This window comes from Meleagris gallopavo, chromosome 1 (genome assembly GCF_905368555.1).
Source record: "Meleagris gallopavo chromosome 1, MGAL_WU_HG_1.1, whole genome shotgun sequence".
NCBI lineage: Eukaryota > Metazoa > Chordata > Aves > Galliformes > Phasianidae > Meleagris > Meleagris gallopavo.
In genome coordinates, this window is record NC_139404.1 from 24106547 (window position 1) to 24131982 (window position 25436).

Genomic DNA, 25436 nt, shown 5'->3' on the forward strand with positions numbered 1-25436 from the left:
TTTCTTCTGAAAATTTAGTACTGATCCTAGTTGAGATTTTGGTTTGTTATTATTTTATTTTATTTGCATGTGTAAATTCATGAGATGGTGAATGTAAAATGAAAATTTGTGTTATACTTGCTTCTGCGATATGCCTTAATTACCACGATCAAAAAAAAAAAAAAAAAAAAAAAAAGCAAATTCTTACCATACCAGATATCTAGATTTTTTTTGGGGGGGGAGAGGGGGGTGGGGAGGAGGGTGGGAAGGTTGGGAATCATCAATAATTAAAAAAAAAAAAAAAAAATCATCAATACCAACAACAGATAGACTTTAGTATAATTAAAGGTGACATTACTATGGAGCAGTGTGTTTTTCCTGAGCTTAAGCAAGCACCAAATCAGCAGTTGCTGTGGATGTGATGGCAGGATCAAGAAGAGGGGGATGGAAATGGCAAACTGAATTTGTCTGTAGGGTTTTTTCTGTGTTATAAACCTCAGAGTGTTTTTACCATGATTTCCCAAGTCTGGAAAGCTTATATTCTGTTTATAGATTTGTTAAATCTTCAGAACTGGGTTGTTCCTTAAAAACAGGCAGGTGGATGAGAGAAGTCATACAGTTGTCAATGCCTTGATTAAAGGAAAAGTACAAATTTGTGTAAGAGGAGTGTCTGTGTTATTGGGCACGGTATATGAAGAGTAGAACAGAAAGTTAAGGAAAATTTGACTTAAATTCTCTGAGCAGCTACATTAAAGTTACAGTACCTAAAACTTATTAAAAAAAAAAAAAATGGGGTGAAAAAAATGTGCAATGGGAGTTGATAGTACAGTCTGTCTTCCTAAATTTTAGTATTTTGACAGCCTTGTGGGCTAATCAGTAGAATTGAAAACGAATCATACTTTCTTTTGGCAAAGTAGGAAATCCATATATGATAACTTCTGACTTCTGCTAGCAAGGCATCTGATTTCTTGAGGAACAGTTGTTGAATTTTGTGATGAAGGTGTGGATATTCATGCAATAAAATTGTTAGACCAAAAGACAGAAGCTAATGCATCATGTAATAACATCTCATAGCCACCATTAAATTTAAGATCCCATTTTATTAGCTTTACCTTAAAAAGCTTACAGCCTAAAAAGACAAGGTTTTAAATTAAGGATAAAGTGCTTTTAACAGATATAGTGAATATTGATTGATTTTGCTTTCTGTGTGGATTACAAAATGTTTCTTTAATGTAGGTTATAAATAGTATATTGAATGCCAGTTTTCAGGTTCCAGCTCTGCTATTAATCATTTAAGAGCCACTAAGGTTGAAGCTTTCAACTTCATGAGAAATTCGCTAGTTTTAAGGAAAGCTCAATAAAAAATGTTTTAATCCTTTTTAAAAGGATTATTTGTTTTGTAGTGGTTAGATTATTTTGTAAATAAATAATAAGCTGCAAAGAAAATACAAATAATTTAATTTCCAAGGCTATTATGGTATAATCCAACATTATTTGAAAACTTTGTTCCCTTTTATATTAAAATGTGAAATAAAATAAATACCTCTCAAACAGAATGCTCTTTTGTAGGGGTTGGTGTTCATTATAAGTCATAGAATCACAGAATGGTTTGGGTTGGAAGAGACCCTTAAGATCACCTAGTTCCAACCTCCTGCTATAGGCAGGGACACCTCCCTCTAGACCGGGTTGCTTAAAGCCTCATCCAGCCTGGCCTTCAGCACCTTTGGGGAGATGGCATCCACAACCTCACTGGGTAACCTGTTCCAGTGTCTCACCACTCTCACAGTAAAGAATTTCTTCTTAATATCTAGTCTAAATCTACCTTCTTCCAATTTAAAAGCATTTCCCCTTGTCCTGTTGCTACGTGCCTTAATAAAAAGTCCCTTTCCAGCTTTCTTTTAGGCCCCCTTCAGGTACTGGAATGCTGCTATAAGGTTTCTCAAGAGCCTTCTCTAGTCTGAAAAGCCCCGTCTCTCGGTCTGTCCTCATAGGGAAGGAGCTCCAGCCCTTCCCTTCATCATCTTCATGGCCCTCCTCTGGACCCACTCCAACAGCTCTGTGCCTGAACTGGACACAGTACTTCAAGTGGGGTCTCATGACAGCAGAGTAGAGGGGCAGAATCACCTCTCTCTTCCTGCTGGTCACACTTCTCTTGATGTAACCCAGAATGCAGTTGGCCTCCTGGGCTGTAAGTGCACACTGCTGGCTCGTATTGAGCCTTTCATCAACTGATACCTGCAAATCCTTCTCCTCAGAGCAGCTCTCAAGTCATTCTCCACTTAACCTGTATCTGTGCTTGGGATTGCTCTGACCCAGGTGTGGGACCTTGCACTTGCTCACTTTTAGGCCAGTTTTGCATGTGTGGGTTTATTCAGATATATATACATATACACACGTCTGTGTGAAAGTTACTTGGATGAATGTACCTTAGTATCCAGATCAAGAGTGTACTTTTGGAGACATGCTCCTCCCTGTCTCCGACTTTGATTTGCCTCACAGACTACCCTCAGATTGTGTAAAGTCATCTTTTGGATGAAACTTAAATCAGAAAGTCTATGGTAGAAGCACCCATAATCTTCTTCCACACAATGAGGCCGGAGATGGTCCAGACTAAAACCTCCTTCCAAATGCACAGAGCATAGGCACCCTTAGCACCAGTTGTATTGCTGTATGTACTTGTTCCTATTGTAATGCACTGCCTGCTGATTTGGGCAGTCATTGGATACCTCTGCATGCTTGTGTCATCTTGTATAAGTGTAGTACAAAGTGCATACTGCTGGGTCTAGATCAAACAAAACACCTTTGTATCTCCCTGTATTCACTTTTTAAAAACAGAAATACCCTCAACACGTTCTACAATTGTGATTACACTTGAATTTAAGACAGATGACAGATGCTTGTAAAACTGCCAGATGGATCATTGTAAAATGCTCTTCTGGAGTCTTTCTCCCCAAAAAGCAGAACGTATTTTGTGCTCAAGCTAGTTTGATTTCAAGTCTTGAGCTGGGTATTGTGAAAGGCTGGAATTGATTAAGGGCTGAAGAATGTAGTTCTACTTTAATCTCAATGAAAATATCAAATATTTTGATGGAATTATCATGTGTAAATATTTCTGTACTGCACTTGCTATTATTTAGGCATGCATGAAGATCAAGCAATATTTTAAAAAATCTCACTGTATCACATTCTGTTTATCATAACAGAAGACCAACAACTTTTTTTTTAGTAGGTAACCTAGACTGATAATGAAAATTTGATATTTTAATTAGGCAAGATGTTTGCATAATAAGATGTTCATGCATGGCTCTGCATGCCATTAATGAATGAGCTATTCCTTGAGGGGATGAAAAATAAAATAAATAGGAAAAACCAAAACCTCAGCTAAATAATAAGCAGTTTTGGAAGGGGAGCTGTAGAAACTTGCAAGCTGTGCTTAGGTAACTTGACCTGCCTGCTTCCTGGTAAGTTCTATCTGGTAAAAGATCTTCCTTGACTTGGCCAAGGCAGAATTTGCCTATTGCAGACTGAGGTTTTAATCAAGGCTTTTTCGTTTTGTCAGGTAGAGCTTTTGCATCCTTTTTATGTTATTACCTTATGCATTTTCTGATGGGATGATACTTCTTTTTGCTTCTACACTGTAATTTAAATGTTAAAATAGAATTGTTAGTTGTGTTTAAAGTTTTTTATTCCAAACAGAAAGCCTTTACTTTACTCTGAGGTCTGATGCTTCTGGATTGAATTTCAGGGTCGGAGAGGAAGAAGTCTGATGGCTGTCAGGAAAAAGGGGAATTAAGCTATATAGAGCTTGGTCATTCACAAATAGACTGTAAAAATTACATTTACAGTGTGTGATCTGTCAAGGAAAGCTATGCTGCCTATAAATTATTGAGAACCTTACTTGCAGTAATTCTGCTGAGTTGTGAATTTAAAATTCAAACCTGAACTTCTGTAAGAATCTCCCATACCAAATAACAGAGCTAGAAGCACAAAGAAGGCAGCTTTAGGGGTTTCTGGCAGCCAGTAAGACAGACTGTTTTATAGCAGGTGTCTTTGAAAAATGGTAATTAGCTAGAAGGAGGAGCAGAAGATGTTAAACTATATGTAACAAAGGTTACTGTTGTAGACAGTGTGATGGCAATCATTGGCCTTGGTGGCAGAATCACAGAATGGCCAGGGTTGGAAGGGACCTCAAGGATCATGAATCTCCAACCCCCCTGCCACATGCAGGGCCACCTACTTCCCCATTTAATGCTAGAACAGGCTGCCCAGTGCCCCATCCAATCTGCCCTTAAGGCAGAAGTCAACTGTGAAAGAGAAGTTAGGTAATTCTTGTTTGTACTGCCGTTTTTGCATGTTTGAATTTCTTTGCAAAAATGTAGTTTTTAGCTAATGTTTAGGGGCTAATGATTTGCAGTTTGTGTCCCTACTCATCTAATCAGAACTTTTAATAAGCAACCATAATTAAAGTATTATTTCACTATCACAAGCAATTTCAAGTTGATATTAAGTATGAAGTATGAATAAACTTCAGGTAGGTTAATAGATGAAATTATTTTTAGTGCTTCATATAGAATGTTTTCTTTATTTGTGGCTCATTTAAAGTTTTAAAATAATGCAGCATGCTCTTTGTTCATGTATTTAAACAGCGTTGTTAGAGACAACCTAAAAGGGTATTCACATCTTTCTATCTTAATCATGGGTTCTGTTTTGTATCTTTTTCAGTTTGCCTTATGTCAGCTAAATTTATTTTTTATAAAGCTACTTGACATGTTTACTTACATTGCTTTACTGCCAAACATTTTTTAAAAATTGTGCTTTTCTACTAAGTCATCAAATCATAGAATGGCTTAGGTTAGAAGGGATCTTAAAGATCATCTACTTCATCTAGTTTGTGCTGTGGGTAGGGTTACCAACCAGCAGATCAAGGCCCCATCCAACCTAGCCTTGAATGCCTCCAGGGATGGGGCATCCGTGGCTTTTCTGGGTAACATTCCTGTGTCTAACCACACTCTGAATGAAGAATTTCCCCATAACATTTAACCTAAATTTCCCCTCATCTAGTTTAATCTGTTCCCCCTTGTCCTGTCATTATCTTCCCATGTCAAAAAAATTGGTCTCCCTCCTGTTTATAAGCTCCTCTCAGGTACTGCAAGTCCCCAGTGAGGACTGCATGACTGAGTACGCTGTAAGAAAATGGCTTTGCTATGTCTAATTTAAAGAAAGCAATCCATACTTCTTGAGATAGCAAATTCTAAACACTAGTTCAGGAAATGTGTAAAATGTTATCTTCTAAAATGTTTTTGTTTGTGTTTGGTTTCTGTTGTTGCTTTAAAAGGACATCCTTATACCTTATTCTTGACATTGCCAGAGGCTGTTAGAAGAGTTTAGAAACATTATTTATAGTACTGGTGGATCGACTTTATGTATTAATAACTTTTGTAATAGATAAGATGTAAAGGATTTTGATTGCCCACCAAAGGATTTATTTTTCTTATATCTAGTGGTTTTCTATATTGATAGCTCTGGAAGTCAGTGTAGATAATTAATAGTAAAGGCCTTTCTTTTCATGATAAAGGTATCAAGCAGATTTTCCTTAACAGCCTTATTTTATTTCAAAGGGAGCCAAGTCTTACCTTTTCCAACAGAAGTTGGAAATGTAGCAGCTGCAGTTCCTTAGCTGATTAGCTTTGAGAGATCCTATATTTTTGATGCCTAAAAAGGCCTCTTCTCGAAGCTATTGACAAAGTCAGCTTTTATTAGGGTTACATTACTTCTTCTATTATTTATTTATTATTTGCCAAAGGGAGGTAGGAAGTACTGAACAAAGCAAAAGATTTGGTAAAGTATATTTGAACACTCCTTTATATGTGTTGATTGCCAAGCTTAAACTTCAGTACTCATGGAGATGCCTTTATTCCAGACTTTCCTAATAAGAGGCCAGTGGTATGAAACTAGTGTGAAATTGCTGGAAACTGTCCTTGCAGCAATGACTGTTAAACTGCTTATATTCTCTTTTTGTTTTTGACATAAGACTTGAATATCTTTGTTGTTGTCAGACATGTAACTACTAATGCAGTTTCATTTCCTTTCCTACTTGATTCCTCCTACTCCTATTTGATCTTCTTGTGTAATCCATCGTAAACTACTCTAGTAGATATGCACGCAGTATTTGTGAAAATAATGTTAAAAACCCTTCCATCCTGTTACTGCTATTTTTTTTTGGTTTCTGTGATCTTTATAAATAATGCAGCTGTGACTTCATTGTTACAGTGACGTCTATGAAGTGTTTTATCTGGTTGCCATCATTACTCATGTTGCTGACAACCAGAAATGTAACTAGGGCATCCTATACATACTGTTATATTAATTGTAACTTTCCATTTTTAGTTAAGGAATGACAAATAGCGCAGTTCATTTTGTTGATGGTGGCACTGAGGTGCAGCCTATGCAGAATGTTGCTTTCCCTTTTTCGTGCATCTCACAAATCCTATTTTATTGCTTCTTCTGATTTTTGAAGATTGAGGTCTGTTCTTGGTTCTTTCGAATTAAGTTTATAAAAGTATTTCTGTTATTATGAATAAGAGATTTGACTGGTGTCAATTTAAATATTCAGAAATATTTACGTAACAGTTACTCATGTTTTGTTTCAGTCAATGTCCCCATGCCTTTCTCCTTCCTGCTCTGCTAGGTGATGTTCTGAGCAGTGGATTGTTCTCCCAGAGAGACATCTGTCTGAGCAGCTCTGGCAGAGTGCTGCCAGCACTTAGTGTGAGCTTTGTTACAACAGCCAGCATTCCATTTGTTCAGATAAATGGAAAATTTGAGAAAACAGAGCAACAGTGATTACAGAGAGTTCTCTACGAAATAGCAGAATACAGTTTTAGCTAGTTAATGTGGAAATGTAAACTGCTATATGGCAATTGTAAAATTGAGAATTTTAAAGTAATGGTATCTGTGAAGAGAGTACTATCTTGAAATGTGCTGTGAAGTTTTTATAAGGGCCATAACATCCAGAATGCAGATGAGGATTCTGTTTACTTCAAATGTACTTACTTCCATTCTAGAAAGTAAGTATATTTAGCAGGATATATTCATTCAATCAGTTTCTTCTCCTCTAGGAACAGTAGCAAGAATATATTATCTCCAAGGAGAATTTTATATTACACTCAAAATTTTCCTTTCAAAATGAATACTGGAAATCATTTGAAAGCTCTGAATTTTCTGCCTGTGTCTCAAACAGTTCCTTATTGTTGAGCATAGTAAGCACACTATTTGCTGACTTCTTAATTAATTAGTCTGGTAATCATATAACAGTTAGCTAAAATGTTATCCCATATTACTATATGAGATTTTGATAATTTGAAAATATGAAAGCCCAAATTCTGTCAATGGAAAAATAATTGCAGATTGATTTATTTATGTTTACAGGTTTTGTTAAACCTTCAGTACATTTTGCCTGTGGCTGAACTGAAGAAGCATTTAACCCATGTGTGGAGGTTGAAGTGCCCTTTTTGCTAGACATGAAGTCAGAGTTCCTTCAGTATTCTGAAAAATGACTGTCAAATTTCCAGGCAGAGAATTATGAATTGGGTTGCATGAATTTGAACTATAAAGTTGAATCTGTGAAGAGGTCTAGACAAAGCATTTGTTTAAAGTAACCAGAAAATTTAGTTCTCTTCCTTTGAGATTCTAGCAGGATGAAAATCTGTATTATTTTCAGAAATAATAAACATCTGGGTCGTTAAATAATCACAGTATAGAACAGTGATACATCCTTACAAAATATTGGCCTATAACTTTCAAATGTTTAAGCATCAGACAACAAAGCCGTCATAAAATTGGCCTAATGTCATCTTTATGTAGAACATCTGGATGATTATTCTCAATTAAAGCCATATGTTGTTACATGATTTGAGCTTTTTCTTTTTCCTTGTGTAGGAGCTCTGTACAATGCCTGAGTTTCACCTTTAACATTTGTAAAAAGTTACATTCACTATCTTTTTTTTTCTTTTTTTTCTTTTTTTTTTCTGTTAGTACTGGTCTGCTAGTAACTGATCTTAGCTTTGGAATATATGGCCTTTACATTTTTTAGATCCTTTTTTTTTTCCCCCCCAACCTCAAAATGGGGGGTTTTATGACTCTAAGGGGGAAAACTAGTGAAGAAGAATTGGAAGCATACTTCAATCTATCCTGTCTTTACCTCTATATTTCCTGGAGGTTTTTGTCAGGTAACATAGGAAAGGAGAAGTCTGTTGTGCTACTTAGCAATATTGGGGTAATATTGGTGATATTATGTAATATTTATCACAATAAATTGGTGATATTAGGTGAAATTCTCTTCTTATGGAATCAGGCCCCAAAGGAGAATCAAGCTTGATCTTTGCTGCGTAATTCTTCAGTGCTTTCTGTTATACTGTAAGACTAGTATTGTTTAACTGTTAATTACATGTCTGTCCTCCTGTACACAGAGAGACTTCAGTAAGAACTGATATTGTTAAAAAAAAAATCTAATTTTATTAAGTCCACTTTTGAGTGCAGAAGAAAGGAAGGAATTGCACAGCTTTTTGTGAACTACTTGAGTATATGACTGTTTGCCATGAAACTGAGAAATTTTACTTTGCTGTTCTCATCAGCTTCTAGGTAAGATCTGACTTTGTATGCCTTAAAGTGATGTTTTTGTGTATCTTCTTGAATGGAGGTTACTAAGGATAGCCTCGTAAAACAACGTATATTCATGAATCTTCAGAGTGAAAAAACAAAAAAACACAAGCTTAGATTTTGAGCTATGTGATTCTGACAAAAAGAGACACTTTGCAAGTTACACATTTTCAGAGAGTTCTGTGAACTGTTGTGAATGAGAGAATAGTGCAACATTTGGCTGTTACTGATATTGCTGTGGCTAACTTTTTCTTGAAAAATGACTATATTTCCACTTTGATACATTCTACTTCATGGTAGAGAGTTTCTCTGATACATTTGTTTGGCTGTGATTAGACAGGCTTTGGCTGTCATGCCACACTGCTATAAAACAGTTTTCAATGCTTCTGAAGGTTATGTATGCCTTATATTAAAAATGACTGAAGAGGTCTGTTTTCTTTAACACTTCTTGTCTTATATTCTTTTGTGATTCTGATCAGTGATCAGAATCTGATCAGTGTGGAGATTTTTTTTTTTAATAGTATGAAGTTCTATCGGTCCATTAGACTATAAACCACCTATATGTTGATTTTATTTAACTTGCTTAATTTTGACATATTATTTCTCAATTCCTTTTACTGTTTTCACCCTTTCTGAAGTAGCAGCCTGTTAGATCATCATCAAGAGTGTTTCCATTTTTTCAGCCTCGTTAACATCCTAAAAGTTTACACACAAGTTCTTCTCTTACAGTATTTGACTTACTATGAAAACAGATTGAATACATTCATCAAATGTTTTTGACATAAAATTCAATTTGTTAAAATGTAACTTACTTTTAGACTTTGCATATAGATGAGTATCACAGTGATGAAGAAAGGAAGCTAAAGTTTGTTACCATCATAGTTAAGTTCTAAGGAGTAGCTGAACATCAAGTAAGTAGTTGTTAACAAAAATCAGGCAGCAGGATACTCGTTCTTCAGTAGGCAGTGACATCTGCACTTACATTTTAAGTTTGCTCTGCAAAATATTTTATGTATCTCATAATTCATATTTCAAAGTATCTCCTGTGATACTTAGGCTTGCATAAAAAAGCCTCCATGACTTCATTCTTAATTAATCGTAGTATAACATACTTTTTAATGAGTATATATTCATTGATAATTCTATTTTGCTTAAACAAGTAGTTCCAACAAATCATTTCAAAACAACAGTACCACAGAATAAGGTTTATAAATATGTTCTGTTTCAACCACTTTCCTCCTTTAAGAAGTCTGTTATCTTTTCAATTTTGTTTAGAAACCAGAGTTTACCCCTCTTTAATGTAACATGTAAAATAAGCTTTTACTGCCTCCTGTTAGCATTAGAAGACTTTTTGCCACTTCCTATTATATATGTCAGAAGAAGATATTAGTATGAACCTATCAACATCTGCTGAAACAATTTTAGTGTATGTGGAAAAGGAAATTAATCAGAGGAACAAATGCTCTTGAAAGGAAGGAAATTTTGTATAAAGGTTCTGGAGCAGCCTTAATTCAGTTCCATTGTTCCACAGCAATGTAGGACATGCAGTCCCATTTTTGATGTTTATCACCAATTGCTGCATGGAGGACTTGGACTTGCTGAACTTTTATCTTGGCAGATAAATGAAGAGGAGACTCTGAAATGTGTTGGGCACAAATTGCAGCATTAACCTTAAAAGTGCTATTGCTTACACATTCTGCTACTGATTATGAAAACTTGCTTCAGGAAATGTGTGCAATTAATATCAATTTAGATTATTACTGGAAAAAAAAAGTTAACATTATAGTTTACACTGTGTGATTAATTTCTCATTTTTTCCTCATTGGGCTTATTTGTTGCTTATATTTTACTTGATCTTATTTGGGGTCATTTTTTTTTTCTTTTGTTCTGCCTTTTGCTTTGGTTCCACAGTAAGACAGATACTGTTTGAAGGTCTTGCTTGCTCCCTTGTATTCATGTTTAAAGAACCGAGAATTGGAATAAGCTAAGTTGGAAGCTGCTGAGAGATCACTTTATTCACTCTTCAAGCAGGATTAATGTCAGGGGTGGATCAGGTTGCTCAGTGTCTTGTCCAATCTAACCCTGGAAATCTCTCATTGATAGGCTATACATTCTCCCTAGGCAACTCATTCCAGTGCCTATCTGATCTCACTGAGAATAATTTGTGTTCCACCAGAACTCCCCTCTGTACACCACGGGAGAATTGCTACTTGTCCTTTTAGCATGCAGACCTCTAACATGAATTTCCATGGCTGTCTCTGTTTTATACCAAAGAGTCCTATTTCTGCTTGGCCCTCCATCATAGAGAAGCCATCTTGTACCTTTGATCATTTTCCTTTCTGAAGTTGTTTTTCAGGTCCGCTTTGTTTTTATGAATGTAAATTTGTAGTCTGCCCTTTATCTAGCATAGAACTGTAGGCTAGCCTTGCCCACAGAGAACTTCAGCTACCACTTACAGAACAGGAGCCTGAAGTCTTATTTTAGTCTCCCTCCTTGCTTCAAATCCTGTGTAAGGATTTCAAATTTGTGTATAAATATGTTGTTCTTAATGGGCTGAATTTGAAAGCTGTTGTAATTCTGTCTAACTTTTATCCTACTGCAATAGAGAATTTAATTCATTAACCATATAAAGTTGTTGTTTTTTATCTGTTTTTAGATATGCTTACCTCCATTTCATTAGCAGTTCTCCAGTTTTCTATTGGAGGATTTGTCTTAAGTAATAATTTTGCAAAACGGCTGCAAAACTGTAATTTCCCACAGACATCTTAATATATATTTAGATATTTTTAATCTCAGTTCTGTAATTAAAAAACTAGTTGATATGCAGGAGAAAAAAGCTGACAGCTTATAAATTCATATAGCACCTCTCAAAATACAGCAGTTGTGATTACCTGCTATAGTGGATGCATATTTTTCTGGTTTTGAAAATCTTGTTTGAAAATACATTCAGTTAATTGTTTGCAAGTAGACATTTTAAATGTTATTTTCTCCATATATTGCTGTGCAATTTAAGTTAATGACAGACACTGCTAATGCTGTTCTAGCACAGACACCAAATTATGCAGAGACTACTTTAAAGGATTAATGACCCATGTGGCATTAGGCTGCACATTCCCCAGATAACGAGTGCCATCAAAAGCAGATATCCTGGTATTGCTACGAGCTGTTATGACATTAAACTCAATGCTGAAAGATGTAAGAGAATTTTCTGGTTTTAGTATTTCTGTTTATTGGTGCAGTGCAAAGGGACAGAGCTATCATAAGATGAAGGAATAAAGTGCAAAAATATTATGATTATACATATCCATCATTATTCCCATCAGGGATTGTTTTGTTTTTAGCTTAAAGTATTCTGATTTATCTCCTTTCTATCTCTTCTCCCCAGTTTGCTACTGCAGTTCAGCATGCTTCCCCCTTACATGCCTTGGCACAGCTGTTTGTCAGCTGCCCTGTGAAGAAAATTGTGGGGTGGATCCTGCTGAAAAGTTGCTTAGGAAAAGAAAGTAGTTTGTGTCTCTCCCTCAATTTGTTACCAGTGCTGTCCTACGGGGAGCTTTCCTAGGACCAGTGAGTGGGTGCTGCGTGACAACAGACAGTGGACAAAGCAGGATGTCAGTACTCTGCTGCTACTGTGGAAGCAGAGCCTCATGGAATCGAAAAACACCAACATTTTTACGATGTATTTCATTCACATACCAGAAGTTCTGGTGGGCCCAAAGGTTCTGCCACATTGGCTAAGCTAAATTTATAAGCAAGCATCTGGCTCCAGCATTCACAAATTAGCTGTTTTTACATCAGAGATCTCTTATAGTAAGATGTAATAGGTATACCTCAGACAGTGTTACATAGAAAACATTTTATTTCCTCAGAAAATCGATGATTTTTACTTTAAAGAATGCCAGCAAGGATAATAAGTGAATGCGGCACTTCCTTCTGCACAAAAACATTTGTACCCATTTGAAATTGTGTTTTAGATATTGTCAAGGTGATTGTGTTCCAGCCTGCTGCTCTCTTTCCACTTCATGGTTCTCCTTTTGGCAGACAAGTATGGAAGTGGTATTCTTTGCCTAAGTCAGGCCGGTCTCATGCTTCTCAAGGCTTAAAAGTGGCCCTAAAAAAAAGGACCATGGATGTTATGTCTGATAAGGAGTGTGCTTTGTTCTGTTCCCATTTCTTTCTTAGGGTTTTTTGTTGTTGTTGTTTTGTGGTTTTTTTCAATGTGCTCGAGCAAGTATTGATGTATAATTGCCACTGCAGGAGCCTGGAAACATTTCTGGGGGCTAACAGCAGATTTTTAGATGTATGTTAAAATGTTAGCAGTTCTCTGTCTGTGCTTAACGCTGTGATTTCTGAAAAACTGTAATTATAAATGAATGCCCAGTGATTTGGCAAAGTTCCATGAAGTTTATTTCAAAATATCCTGGGTTGTCTTTTCTTTTAAAATGTTTTGTTGTTAACATAAAGTACACTTTCAGCAATTTGCCAATCATGTAAATCATAATGTTGAGATTATTATAGGTGTTGATGTACAGGAAGAGCTGTGATGCTTTCCCTCTTAGTAGAAGTGCATTATTTATGTTTGTTCATCTGAGCTTATGTACATCATTTTGGTGAAGCGGCAATTTATTATATTAAACATTTAGTATTAATATGCATGCACTTAAATTTGACAAATATAGATCTTAGAATTGTCGAATGGTTTTGTTGTAAGGGACCTGTAAAGATCACATAGCCCAACAGCCACGCCGTGAGCAGGGACATCGCTCACTGGGTCAGCTTGCCCATAGGCTGAACCAACCAGGCCTCAAACACTTTTGGGAATGGGTCATCTGGGCAGCCCGTGCCAGTGTCCCACTACCCTCAAAGTGAAGAATTTCTTCTTAATGCCCAATCTAAATCTACTCTAATTCAGTTTAAAGCTCAATATGACTTCCTGATATTCTTTGCTATTTGCATTGTCAGTAGGATAGATGAGAAGCTACTAAGAAAGTGGCTACTGTGATTCAGGAGAAATTGAAATAGTGTGATTTACAGGATTTTGTGTTGACGTCCTCCTGTTTAAAAATAAATTAAAACAACAACAAAACACCACAGCTCATCTGAGTTGTATGAGAATGTACTTTTTTTTTTTTTTTTTTTTTGCAGCTGTTAGAAGTTTTTCAATTAAAAAAGCCAGTTAGCAGGAAAGGAAAGTAGATGATCTGAATAAAATTTTCAGTTTAAGTGAAAGCTAACAGACATTTTAATTTTCTCGTCATACTGTTGAATTTCATAACCTCCTCTCTTAGGATGTATGAGCAATTGAATATGTTTTGAAAGCAGAAAATGTATTAAGAATATTTTTAGAACTGCCCTTGGTGCAGAATATTCATTTACTGTTTTGCAGCTTCTGTGTGGCAGTGGTAGAGTGCCATGCCTGTGAGAGCCTCTGATGCTTTGGTACACTTTTAGTGTCTTGGCAGCCTCGTTCGATGTTTTGACATTCTTCACTTGGTGTTTTTCTTTATGGTGTGCTTCTTTTTTTTTTTTTTTTTTTAAATGCTCTTTTATTCAAGGCATCTATTTTTAACCTACTTTCTATTTTTACTTTTCTGTGGCATTACAAGTTCCAGAAATACCCTATAAGCATTGGGTTTCAGTTTAACAGGGCACTAAGTCTCACATACTGTGAAAAGCTCTACCAGTGCCTGATAGCTGCTGACACATGTTCAGTTTGGAGGAGACAGTGGAGATTATGTGCAGCTCTGTCCAACCCTGCTAGAGGAGAACACAAATAGTGATGTTAACATTCATCTATGATAAAAACATCATCTTGGGTATGAAAAAGATAGCCATAGGTTATGGTACTTTTTCCATTAGATAGGTCTTGCTTTAGGACCAAAGCAAGCAGCATCCAAGACAGTGGATTTATGCTATCAAATTGGAAAGTAAACAAAGTTTTTCAATTATCAGAGTAATCAGGAACAGTAAAAACTGAGAATACAGGCAAATATCAATGGGTGTTGCATTGAAGTCTCAGTAGATAAATGGGAGATTTCAGTCAAAATGGTGTCGTTCTCACCTTTCTGTTCTGTTCATTTGTACCTCTCTGAGCTATGCATAATAATATAACAGAGACTGCTTCAGATCTGAAGTCCATCTGACCAAGTATCCTATGGATATGTGGAGTTACTGGATGCCTCACAATTCTTTTATTAGATAAGTAAACTGTCATCGTTTATTTTCCTTCCTTGTTTATGACTTTAAAAATAAAGTAGGTGTTTATATCCTCTCCAGTCTTTTCTAAGCAATACATCCGTAGCATGGGTGATCATTCCTAATGTGGAAACTGTTCCAAACTTTTGGTTGTCTTTCTTACCTAAATCTGATACAACTCTTCTTATGTTGAGAATGGTAATTGCATGTTTGCAATTGCATCCAAGATACAAACAAAACATTAATTATACAGTGGCAACACAAGAGTTACTCTTTTGTTCTTTATTTTTCTCTTTACTGATCTCTGGACTTCAGAAAGAAGCTCTGATGGCTTTATTTCTTAACCTCCAGCTGAGCTCCTACCTTGATATTACTTCCTTTACTTTGATGGCTCGCTCTCTTTATTTAAACTGAGAGGCTTTTATGCTGATGATGTTTTATGTATGGATTGTGCCTCCATCTCTATTTAAATTCTTAACCTTTTGCATTTGTCATCCTGTTTGTCTGCTTAGTGCTTTAGTCCATTAAGGGTTAGGTCTGGCTTTGGTTTTGTTTCCTTTCCTGCTTAAAGGTTGAATACCTAAGCTATGCAATTCCTGTAGCTCCTTGTATAAAACTAGGAGCTGCAAGCATAGTCTCTCCCCAATAAATACTGTATTTTATTTTAAAATATAAGATAAAAATTGAGGCTTTGAAATATTAGACTAATTAGAGGTTATTTGCAGAGCAAATATGTACATATTTTCTGGTTCTATTTATGCTATCAAATTGGAAAGTAAACAAAGTTTTTCAATTATCAGAGTAATCAGGAACACTTGCATCTGCTGCAGTTTAATTATCTTTTACTTTTAAATTATCTTTTAATTTTTTCCAAAATTTCAATGTTGTGCACTATGTAAATGCAAAAGTTGGGAATTCATTAAGGTACATTATTTGTAGCTTGTCCCTGGAGAGTTTTTCTCACATAGTTCTTACGTTCTTTGATTTCTCATGCCCTGAATGGATGTCACCTTTTATGGCCTTCTTTTCATATGTTAAAGTTACAACATCAGGCTACTGGAAGAGCTTTCTAAACCATTTTGTGGCCTCTTTTGCCCCTTCCTCCTCCTTTACCCCTCAAAATTTGCTTATTCTTCCTCAGGTTTTGCTTATTCCTCACTGAACTTCCTGAGTTTGAAATAAATCTCACATTTAAAAAAAAAAAAAAAGTTATTTTTGAGATTCCTCTTTCTAACGGTATTTCTCTGCACTGTTTTTTGTTCTGATTTTTGAAATATGCTTTAAAGAGCTGCTCTGATGATTCATTGGATTTAAAGTTAACAGGCCTTTACTTCCAAAGTTTGTACTCTAAGCTTTGGCTCGCTTCCTTCTGCTTTCTGTTACATGTGCAAGCATGAAAACATCACAGCAAAATCTTTAGATTTAGGATAATTCTGTTGTTTGGATTTCTTCTTTTGTTTTCTTTTGTTTCATAAATTAGATGAGACTTAGGCCTGATGTTTTGGAACAATATTTTCTATTAAAAAAATTATAAGTCAGTAGTGATCTGTGGCCTTCTTATGTAGTGTGTATTAAATGTATCAAAATACCTTATCTGAAATTGATCTTCTTGGGCTAAAAAACCAAAAATCTGTCAAGCAAAATTACATCCAATCTTTATTGTGTAATATTTTGATTTTCTAAAAGTAGTAAGGTACCATATTTGGAAATATAGTTGTGCTGTTTAATAATAGTTTGTAGAAACACCTGATAATGAGGTTTTTCTTGAGCAGAGATTTGGGAAGAGTCTTGGTGACATTTTTGCTTTCTGCTTTTCTGTGATTGTTTCTGATGCAAATCTCTGTATGTATGAGGATACATCAATTCTTCTTTAATTTTAAAAATACTTATTTTGTTATTATAAAAATGCTTCAGGTGTTTAGTGCTTGCCTTTAACTAACATTTTAATACACTGAAGTAGGAAACTGTTTTAGAATGTTGTTCTTCTCTTTACCTCTCAATGTGTCAAGCTTCTGATACTTCTGAAATTGTTCCAAACTGAAATTTCTGTACTAAATTGAGAAGCAGAAGGTCTTACTTAGCAAATTGTATTGACTGTAATGAAATGTCTGCAGCACATCAGCCCAAATCTATTAGAAATTGGAAATACCTAAAGAAAATATTTTAAAAACATTACTTTCCTGGTTGTTAAGGTCTGTTCTATGTGTAGTTATATTCCAAAGAATGCATTTAGTTTTATTCCCTTATCTTGTGTTTTTTTTCTTTTATTAGGCACGGCGCAAGGAAGTTTTTATCCAGGAACGATACGGAAGGTTTAATCTGAGCGACCCATTCCTGGCTCTTCAGAGAGATTTTGAGGCAGGGGCTGGTGAGAAAGAAAGGAAGCCAATCTGCATGAACCCGCTGTCCATTTTAGAAGCTGTTATGGCTCACTGCAGGAAAATGCAAGAAAGAATGTCAGCTCAGTTGGCTGCTTCTGAAAACAGACAAAAGAAGGTACCCTATTACCAGCCTTTTTTTCCTTTTCTCTTCCAGATTTGTTCTTTTATGTCACTTTTTAATTTGTGCTTCTGCCAAACTTCATTATCATCACGAGTCTTGAAAATTTATTGCTTAGTTGTCATATATAGTGAGGTACTAGTTTTCTGCTGATATTTTATGTGTACATCTCATGTGTTCCATAAATCTAGCTCTAATTACGGAATAAATGAAATAGAACCAGTAAAATCATAGAAAAGAGCAAGTTTGTATATTCACACTGGAGAAACCCTGAAGTATCCTGGGCAACCCGCTCTAGGTTTCACTTTCTGAGTGAGAAATTAGACCAGATGACCTCCAGAGGTCCAGTCTCAACCAGTTTGTGATTCTGTGACAGCTTCCTGCACAGTTTGATTAGTTTCTTGTTTCAGTGCATAGCCAGAATCCCTCTGTGTGTATATGTTTTTCATCCATCTTTTTAGAAAGAGGCTCTTGGAGTATGGAAGTACAAATGCATGTAAGATGACCTTATATATTAAAATTGTATCTCAAAGTCAGGACATTGCTATGTAAATTTTATTAGCAATGTCTAAATCTACAGGTACAGAAAAGGATGCTTTTGTCCCTTGTTTCCTAGAAGAAAACAAGATTTTTTCCCTTTAAGCCATTATTTTAAATAGCTCAATCTTTATTTTGTAGTTTTTCTTACCTTGAAAAATACCTAAACTTCTATTACGCAAAATTCTAAAGTTTAGAACTTTTAAGCTAAACTTGAAAGCTACTCTTGAAAAAAAAAATGTTGTATTGCTTTTAAACTGTTAGGATGCCAACTTTTTTATTCCTATAACAAATGGGAAATTTGAGTGAGAACAGGACTTGAAAATGAGCTGGCTGGTATTAAACAAGCATGCATGTGACTTACATCTTCCTCTTTAAAATCCAAATAGAAATACTGCTTGAATGGGGCATAGTCTTAAGTTTTTTGGTTTGTAGCAACAGTTGTCATTTCTTTCAGTCATGTCCATTAACCCCTATGTAACATTCATTCAGTATTTTATATTCCCTTGGTTCCTCATTTTCCTGTCCACCATCTCTTAAAATCCTCTTTGGTAGAGGGTAATAAAAGTATTTGCAGGCATTTCTAGAATTGTTCAACAAAATATGGTGACCCTGTGTAAGAAAAAAAAAAACACAAGTTAAGCCCAGACAAATGCGACCTTCAGACACAGCCAGCTGTACTTTGTCTAAGAGTGGTTCTTCCTTCTCTAGATATGTGACACTTCTATCTTTCTGTTTCAAATTGCCTCGCTCTCACTCTTATACTAAGTGATGAGGTGTTTGTACAGCTGTGCTTATTTTCTATGGATATTACTAGAATCAAGCAGGCTCACAGTGAACTCTTTTTTGTGGAGACATGCGTATAGTGACCCTAAAACATTCTTTGAATAAAATGATTATTTGATACTAAAAAGTCAGAGCAACGTGCAAGGATGCACAAAGGAAAATGAAGAGGTGAACAAATTACTATGAGTTACAGGCTTCCCTTACACCAAATATTTAACCCCTAGATGTCATCTGTTTTGCGTTAAGTCTTGAGCCCCTTCCATATTTTTCTAGGCCTTTCCTGGAGATGCTGACAAAATTCATTTTGAGGTTTCCTAGAAACTCAAAACCAGACGATCAGAGTTGACAGTTCTTGATCTGTCGAGCATTGGCAGATAAGTTATTACTGGGATGCATGCTCAAAGATGGACTTCTTGATTGGAAGAGGACTGTTGATGTGATTCAGTCTAATTTTATGCTTAAAGCAGCTTATCCACCAGCAGTACATTTGGTCATCTGTGAACTTGCCTACTTGAATTCTGAAAACTCTTAAGAAGGGCAGTATTACAGACCTTCTGCACTACCATCATTATAAAGAATGTCTTAAGGGGAAATCTTTCATGTTACCTTTTAATGAGGTTTAGCCTGCCACTGCCAAAAAGAATTTGGTTTTGCCATTGTTTTAATAGCCCTTCAAGGAGTTGTATGCTACTACTAGTCTATCTTTTACTAGACTAAGCAAGATCCCTTGGTATTTTTGGACAAAGCATGTCTCTCTCACATTTAAAAGACCTTTGCTGATCAGTTTTTCACTGGTTCCTGTCAATCTTCTCAATAGACCTTCCATACTCCTTTTTAGAAACTTCTTGGGCACGTTTCCAAATGTTTGTATTACTGATATAACTTAATGTATGTATACAGTACACTTCACAAAAAAAAAAAAAGTTTCGGTTCATAAACTCATAATTAATCACAGCTAGTTCCAAATCTGTCATCTGAAGGAAAAAATACTGGTTAAATATTACAAGGTTTTGTTTGTATGTTTTGGCTTGTCGTTTTTTACTGTTATTATTTAGGATGATACAGCCAAAAGAATGGGGTGGAGGGAGATAAAGTAGAATGAGAAACTATTTCCTCTAATGCTGCTCCTGCTGATTTGAAATCAAACACACAGGATCTATGTATTTATATCAGGAATTCTTTATTTATATGCAATGCTTTTAGAAAACCAGTCTCTCTTGTGAAAATAAGACAGTGATGTCCATTGTAATTTATGGTTTATAAACGGAATAATAGAAAATATTGATTCCAATTTTTCACCATAATCTCATTGCAATTTCAAGCTTTCAAAAATATATACGTTTGCCATGTTTTTCTTACTTGCTTTAGCAAAAAAGAAATGACCAGATATTTCACTGTTACTTAGTGGCTATGGTTGTCCATGAGGATTAGTCTTGTGAAATTGAAAAAGACACTGAAATGTCATGTGAAAAACTGAAAGGAATCACTCCTAAGTAAATTTCATTATGATAGCTTCTTAATTTAGTTTACACTGTGTTGATTAAGCTGGGATTAATCTACAGTGGAGCTCTTCTCCCACGAAACATGATGTTTACAATGTAGATATAATTTCCCATAGTGATTTTCTCTTCACTTGCTGGTTGTTTTTGTTTTGTTTTTGTTTTTTTGTTTTTTTTTGGTCATAATAGTAAAGTTTCTTCCTGAAATAATACTATTACTAAAATATGGTGCAGAAGTGTTGCCATTACCATGGTGACTTGTCATCAACCAGGACAACATTTTTAGCTGTAAATTAATTTCAGACATATTTTCCACAATAGTGTGGAAAATATTTCCAGAGCTAAGAAATTTCATCTTCTCTTGTAAAGGAGAGGGAATAGTGTGCTATAGCAACAGGCTTCTGACAAACTGTTAGATTGTAGAGCACAGGGATTTTGTTTGTTTGCTTTGCTTTGAAGAATGGGTGGGGATACTGCTGGTGGTTTGGGGGTTTTCTTTTTGTTTTCTTTTTTTTTTTTTTTTTTTTTTTTTTTTTGAAAGGGGGGAGGGGTTTTTGTCTTATTTTCTTCCAGCAACCAGGAAAAATGTTATGCAGTGACAGAGAGAAAAGATATGCCCTAACTATGACCAGTCCCCTACACCATCTTGTTTCTCACATTACTGTTTGCAGTGAATATAGTACATGATACTGGCTTAAACTCTGAAAGTAGTATCAATTTGATCAGAATACTAAAATCTGAATCTGTACTCTCAGTCTTTCTCCATCTATTGAAGTGAAATTTTAATTCCAAGGTCTTAAATATATTTGTCATAGCTTTCCTCAGTTGTTTTTTTTTTTTTTTTAACAGTGTGAAATATGACTGGATTGTAGAAGCATGAAACAGTTTCCTATTGCAGTCAAAATTAAACTGTTATGAGCACTTGACTTCTTCTAGGTGTCTGAAAGTATTTTTCCAGAATAGTAACAATGGCCACTAGAAAATGCATGCTAGCAGTACTAGTTCTGAATCATTCTCCCTGAATGAATCTCTGAGCATGTATTAAGTAAAACTGATAAATCTGAACTGATATAAAGAATACAGGAGAAGGAATGCTTACTGTTTGTTTTTTCATTATCTGGATGAGCCATACAGGAAGTAACTGCATCAGTATGTGAAAGTAGGAATAGGAAGAACAAAACAACCAATTTTTCTTTTGTTGTAGTTTGTGTTTTCCCAGGCAAACTTTTACATATGTCAAAGTAATTTGTGTCGCCTTACTATTAGTTGCTATTTTATAAAAGGGCGCATTAATCTGTATTTTTCCTGTGCTTTTCAGTGACAGGGCCTTTGAATAAAAGCACAGTCAGTGGGAAGATGAGTTAGAGGCGATGACTGTATGAATGAGTGGAAAGTTTATTCTCATCTGTTATTTGCACATAACAAGTAGTCTTCTGATCCTGGTCTACAGTGTAGTTTACATACATCACAGATGTCAGTGAGACATACCACTGTTAGAAAGTACAGGAAGATATTTGTGTCTGTACCCAAATGTTTCTCTCAGAAATGAATGTATTGTTATAAATGTAAATAAATAAGACAGCCATTATGGGCATAAACTGTGCATTTCAACACTAATCTTCAGTCTGAGGAAGACCTAGAACATAAGCCTTTTATTTCTGTGCTCAAAGTTTTTGTTTGAAGCTTGCTTCTTGCTTGTGGCTAATTCCTTTGCAGAGAAGAGGAATCTTAAATGTAAAACAGGTTCAATCAGGTGCCTAATTTCAGTGCTTGCCAATTTCTGGAGACCAGGCAGCTCCTCACTCAGAAATCATGAGAATTTAATCAATTCATGGAGTCTCTATGTTATCAACAGGAAAAAAAAAGATGACTTATCTCTGGAGAGCAATTCAAAGAGTATCTACATCTTTCTCTTGCTTTTAGACATTTTCATGAGAAATCACCAATCACTTTCCTGGGCAGACAGGTTCATTTCACGTGTGCTCTCAAAGGTTAAAATATTAATCTCAAGTTAATAGTAGGTTATATTGAAAGTCTCCCCCTTGTTAATGCATTTTTTTCTATGTGCTTTCTTACAGCTGGAAATGGAAAAATCTCAGTTACAGAATCTTGAGCTGGAGCACAAAAAGCTATCTGCTCGTCTTGAAGAAGAACGGGGCAAGAATAAGCACATAGTATTGATGCTAGTGAAAGAGTGTAAACAGTTATCTGGACGAATTGTAGAAGAAGCCCAAAAATTGGAAGAAGTAATGTCAAAATTTGAAGAGGAAAAGAAAAAGGCTAGTGAACTGGAGGAGTCTCTTGCAGCTGAGAAACAGAAGAGTACTCAAATGGAAGCTCAGATGGAAAAGCAGCTGTCTGAGTTTGACACAGAGAGAGAGCAGTTGCGTGCCAAACTTCATAGAGAAGAAGCACACACCAGTGACCTCAGAGAAGAGAGAGATAAAATGATAAAAATGATAGAGCAATTAAAGAAGGAGAATGAGAGTAAAGCTAATCTTTCTCTTAAAAACAAAGATAAAAATAAAGATAGGAGTTTTGTTTCTGTTTCTGTTGAAACAGAAGAGCTAGTTTCAAGAACTATTGCCTGCCAAACAGATCCTGTAGTGGTAGACAGTAGCACTGAAAATACGAAGAAGTTGCCTTTGACTGTATCTGTGAAGCCTTCTGCAGTGAACCCCTTAGTGTCTGGCAATGCAAAAATGAATGTGTGTGCTAATGCAGCATTTGTGAAGCCTGTCATTGATAGGCAGTCTTCACATAATGAACTTGTCCCTCCTACAACTCCTGTTCTTACACAGAGTCCAAACAGAGTTGAGGAAAATGGACCAAGTACAGGCCTCTCACCTGATTTACCAAGTAGCACTTCACCTCTTTCAAATAGCACTTCCCTTTCCACTTCTTCTGCACCAACTGTCGCAACTCAGAATTACTCGCTGACTTCATCTATGCACAGTTTGCATTCTCCATCTGCCAGCACTACCGGCCAGCCAGGCCTAAATCCACGAATCCAAGCAGCTAGGTTTAGATTTCAAGTAAATGCTAATGATCCAGATCAAAATGGAAACACAACCCAAAGCCCTCCCTCGAGGGACGTATCCCCTACTAGTCGTGACAACCTAGTTGCCAAGCAAGTAGCTCGAAATACCGTGACCCAAGTCCTTTCGAGATTTACAAGCCCTCAGAGCAGCACTCCAGTGCGCCCTGGGGTGTCACATTCAGTGGATGCTGGCACCTACCCCCCAGTCGGTAGAATGAATTTAAAGACGCCTAGCGTATCAAGAATTGACAGAGGAAATCCTCCGCCTATTCCTCCTAAAAAACCAGGGCTTTCGCAAACTCCTTCACCACCACACCCACAGCTAAAGGTTTTAATGGATAGTAGTCGATCCCCAAATACAAGTGCAAAAACTGATAGCAAAACTGTGACCTCACCTCTTTCAAGTTCACCACAAGGAATCAGGGTAATAAATGAGGAAATTATTTCTAAGTCCTCACCTCAGCTGCCACCAAAACCTGCTATAGATTTATCTGTGGCACCTGCAGGCTGTGCCATTCCAGCCGTAGCCACATCTCAGGTGGGTGCCTGGCCTTCCCACTTCTCTGGACTGAACCAACCTGCATGTTCAGAAAATTCCTTTGTCATTCCCACCACCATTGCCTGTAGCTCCTCCATAAACCCTGTTAGTGCTTCATCCTGTAGACCATGTGATTCAGACAGCCTCCTGGTAACAGCATCAGGTAAAGGGATTGATATGCTACAAACTATCTCCCTCTAAAGTAATGTTTTGTTTTTACTCTAAATCTCTCAGTTGCTATATTCACTTTTTTTATATACCTTTCTTTGTTTATTTTCTAAGCACTGAAATTTCCATTTATATTTTTTCCACTTTCCAGGGGTATGGGAATTCTTCTGCGTGATTAATTAGTTTGCTTCCTCAAGGAGGTTTCCAAATTGAATGTTCTGTTGTTTTGGGTTGGTTTTTTTTTTGGTTGTTTTAAAGGTAGATTTTTAATGTCTACAGCAAATAAGCTGTAGATTATGAAATACTAAACAATCTACCTTTCTAATATTGTTATTTTGAGCTATAAAATGCTTTCTTAGTCTGAAATAATGTTTTGATCATGATTCTGCTGATGATCTTCAACAGAATATGTATTTCAGTGTCTTTTAGTGCTTTGTGAGCCTTTCAGAAAATAGGGCATAGCTGGGACTGCTGTGTTCTTCTCCTGCAATATTAAGTGGTTGCAACTTAAGGTACATTATTGCCTGGATAACAGTGCAGTTCCAAATATATCACTTCATACCTATAGAAATATATACATGTATATTTATTTCCATTTTTCTGTAGACTTTTTGTAGATGTTTATAGTAGTAGGCTTTATAAATACTTGTACGTAGTATCTCACAGATTCACTTCAATTGGTGTCTGCAAGGATTTGATGCTGGAGAGAGTTAAAATCTAAATGTTATGTTAGCAGTCCAAGTTTGGGGTCAGTGCATGTATCTGCTATTCATTTTGCATTGTGGTGGTCTAATGCCAGCTTCAGGATATCTTAATGACAGCTAAATGAACAGACACAGCCTTAAAGTATGTTTGAGTTCATGTCCTCAATAGGGTCAGTACCGCTGAAAGATCAGGTAAAAGACCCTCTTTACCCTCACTTCTGCAGTGAGAAGGCAGCTGCACGATTATGGAGCACTTCAGATGCAAAAAAATCTTTGTTAACATTGAAGAATGTTTCAGTGAAAAACTTATGAAAAACTTCATAAGGTTATTTTCAGTTCAGTTATGGTCCTCTAGTCCCTTGTGACTTTGGTACCTTTATCTTATCTGTAGGGAATGAATCTCTCCCCACAGTACAGTTGTGTGCTTCCATTTGATAGAGGGACCACTTTTTGTGGGTAGTCACTCTGATGAGGCAGTTGAACTAACTCTGGTCTTGGGGAAACTGTTTTGAGAGCAGCATGAGGCAGATTTGGTTCTGTATATATAGGGGATATATAGGTCCAAAGTTCACATTACTAAGAAATTTTATTCTCATTCCACTTCAGTAAAGATTTTCAGCATGTTTCTTGAGTAATGCCTAGTTCTGCTGTCAGAATCTTCTTTCAAAAAAAAACTGCCATGAAAATATGCCCTTAAAAATCTTATCTTCCATTTGTCTACCACATCTCAGAATTAATAGCTATGGAATTTGATGGCTGCTTCTTGGATTGCTTTTTATCATATTGATATCTTGAATTTTCATCTTTGTTTTTTATAGATAGCTGAGTCTGAC

The 25436-nt window shown here is 36.0% G+C and overlaps 1 protein-coding gene across 1 annotated transcript in view; it reads left to right on the forward strand.

The window, feature by feature from the left end:
• Positions 1–25436, forward strand: part of CTTNBP2 (cortactin binding protein 2) — a 78558-nt gene that overhangs the window by 16362 nt on the left and 36760 nt on the right. Inside the window, exons 3-4 of the mRNA XM_085218948.1 lie at positions 17104–17328; positions 22232–23894. Of these exons, the coding sequence (XP_085075074.1) occupies positions 17104–17328; positions 22232–23894 (1888 nt within the window). The remainder of the gene's footprint in view (positions 1–17103; positions 17329–22231; positions 23895–25436) is intronic.